The 2,500-nt window shown below is 65.2% G+C and overlaps 1 protein-coding gene across 1 annotated transcript in view; it reads left to right on the forward strand.

Annotated features, from left to right (window-relative positions):
* Positions 1-2,500, forward strand: part of ENH_00036450 (hypothetical protein, conserved) — a gene marked incomplete at both ends in the record, with an annotated part of 5,458 nt that overhangs the window by 2,259 nt on the left and 699 nt on the right. The window contains one exon of the mRNA XM_013585132.1: positions 6-2,500. This exon is cut by the window's right edge and continues 699 nt beyond it. Within this exon, the coding sequence (XP_013440586.1) occupies positions 6-2,500 (2,495 nt within the window). The remainder of the gene's footprint in view (positions 1-5) is intronic.

Here is a 2,500-nt window from a genome sequence, read left to right on the forward strand (position 1 = left end):
TGCAGCGGCGGCCGCTGCGGCTGAGAGTTCCGCGATGCCGTCTGCGCAGCCCGGCAGCGGCACCACCAGCGGGCAGCAGAAGCAGCAGCAGCAGCAGCAGCAGCAGCAGCAGCAGCAGCAGCAGCAGCAGCAGCAGCAGCAGCAGCAGCATCAGCATATGACTCAGTCTGCTCTGTCTGCATTCGCTAGGGCCTTTAGGCCCAGCGTTCGGCTGATGGGGCAGCGGCTGTCTCGTCACAGTTTCTTTGCAGGTTCTTCTCTTGTAAGTCCTGCTGCTGCTGCTGCTGCTGCCCCGCCTGCTGCAGCAGCAGCAGCAGCTGCTGCTGCTGCTGCCCCGCTTGGTGCTGCTGCTCCGGGCGCAGGAGCTGCGGCAGCAGCTGCTGTCGGAGCAGCTGCAGCGGACGATACGTTGCTGCGGGAAGAAGCAGAAGCTGCAGCAGCAGCTGCTGCTGCTGCTTCTGAAGCCTCCATCTGGCAGCAGCAGCAGCGAGGAGCAGCAGACACAGACGTCTGCCGACTAATTACGGCACAGGGCCACGGCCGGCGGGGAACCTTCGAGGAGCAGCAGCAGAAGCAGCAGCAGCAGCAGCAGTTCTATGCGTCCCAGCAGCAGCAGCAGAAAGAGCACCGGCACCAGCTCCTGCAACAGCAGCAGATGCTGCAGCACCTTCAGCAGCAGCAGCAGCAGATTCTCCCGGAAGTGGGCCCGAAGAGAACAGAGGATAGAGCGCTCAGTAAGGCGTATACTCCCCCAGCAGCAGCAGCAGCAGCAGCAGCAGCAGCAGCACCTGCAGCAGCAATCGCAAGTCCGCAGCTGAGTACTTCAAAGCACCAGGGCCTGTTTGGCTTCAGCCACCGACTGCTGCACTCAATAGACAAGAGCGGGTCCCACATCAAGCGCCAGCAGCAGCAGCAGCAGCAGCAGCAGCAGCAGCAGCAGCAGCAGCAGGGTCCTGCGCCTGAGCCGACGAGCCTGCTTCGCCGAGGAGGGAGTTTTGCAGCGGCGTGTCTGCACAGCGGAGCCCTCCTGCGTTCGCGCAGCTCGCTGCAGCAGCAGCAGCAGCAGCAGCAGCAGCAGCAGCAGCAGCAGCAGCTGGAGTTTCCTCCGTTGGTGAAGCCCTCGCACGCGCAGCAGCAGACGCAGGTGCCTGTGGAGTCTTCGTTGGTTGGCGGCGGGTTGTATCCGCTGCAGCCGCTGCAGCCGCTGCAGGCGCTGCAGCCGCTGCAGCTGCAGCTGCTGCAGCAGCAGCAGCAGCAGCAGCAGCAGCCGGAGTACGACATTCAGTTTGGGGGTCTGCTGGTGCGTTTGCTGCGGAAGCTGAGTGCGAAGTGTCACTGCCAGTTCGACGTGTGGGAGGCGGAGGCGGTGGGGGTGGCGGACCCAGCAGCAGCAGCAGCAGCAGCAGCAGCAGCAGCAGCAGCAGCAGGGGGCCCCGAGGAGGAAGCAGTGGTGGAGGACGGAGAGGGCCTCGCGGCGCTGCACCTGCAGCTGCTGGGGCCCCGCAGACGCTTCGCACTGAAGCTCCTGGAAATCGACAAGACAGAAGAAAGCAGACTGAAGTACAGAACTCACAGTGTGCTGCAGGAGGGTTTGCAGCTGCGGGGTCTTTGCTGCCAGCTGTGGGGTTCGCGCGCAGCAGCAGCAGCAGCAGCAGCGCGGCGCAGCGGCCGCGGGCTGAGTGCGGCGGAGGCTGCGCTGCTGCAGCAGCTGGAGGCGCTGGGCCGCGGCGCGGCCGCGGGGCACCCCGAGCTGCTGCTGCAGCAGCTGCAGCAGCTGCAGCAGCAGCAGCAGCAGCAGCAGCAGCAGCTGCTGCTGCCGGGGAAGCTGCTGCCGGTGCCCCGCTACTTCTGGACCGCCAGGGGGCTGGCAGCCAGCGGCAGCAGAGTCCTCGGAGTGGCCATGGAAAGAATAGAAGGCCGGACTTTAACTCAAGTGCTGCAGCAGCTAAGAACTCCGTCTCGTGCTGCTGCTGCGCTGCTGGCCCTGGAGATCAGCATCAAGTTCGTGCGCAGCCAGCGGCTGCTGGCCTGCGAGCTGCAGCGGCCGCTGATCAACTGGGACACGAAGCCGGGGAACGTGTTGGTGGAGCTGTGCAGGTCTGCTGCTGCAGCAGGTCCTGCTGCAGCAGGTTCTGCTGCTGCTGCTGCTGCGCTGCACTGCATGCGCTGCGTCATCATAGACCTGGGCGACGCTCTCCCGGGGCCCCGCTTCCGCTTCCCCACCAGGCAGCAGCCGGGGGCCCCCCCCAGCTACGTAATTTGCACCAAAGGCAGCTGCAGCCCCGAGTGCGCAGTTTTGGTCTTTTTGTTGGCCAGCAGCAGCAAAAGTGATGCTTTTCGGAGGACTTGGTACGGCCACGCGGACTTGCGGCTGCTGCTGCGGGCTAAGCGCGAGAGGCTGCAGCACAGGTGGAGAAAGCTGCAGCAAACCGGCGTTCTCACTCGCAGAACCGCCACCAGCAGCAGCAGCAGCAGCAGCAGCAGCAGCAGCAGCAGCAGC

The sequence above is a fragment of the Eimeria necatrix genome, genomic scaffold, assembly GCF_000499385.1.
Source record: "Eimeria necatrix Houghton genomic scaffold, Enh_scaff267, whole genome shotgun sequence".
Lineage (NCBI taxonomy): Eukaryota > Apicomplexa > Conoidasida > Eucoccidiorida > Eimeriidae > Eimeria > Eimeria necatrix.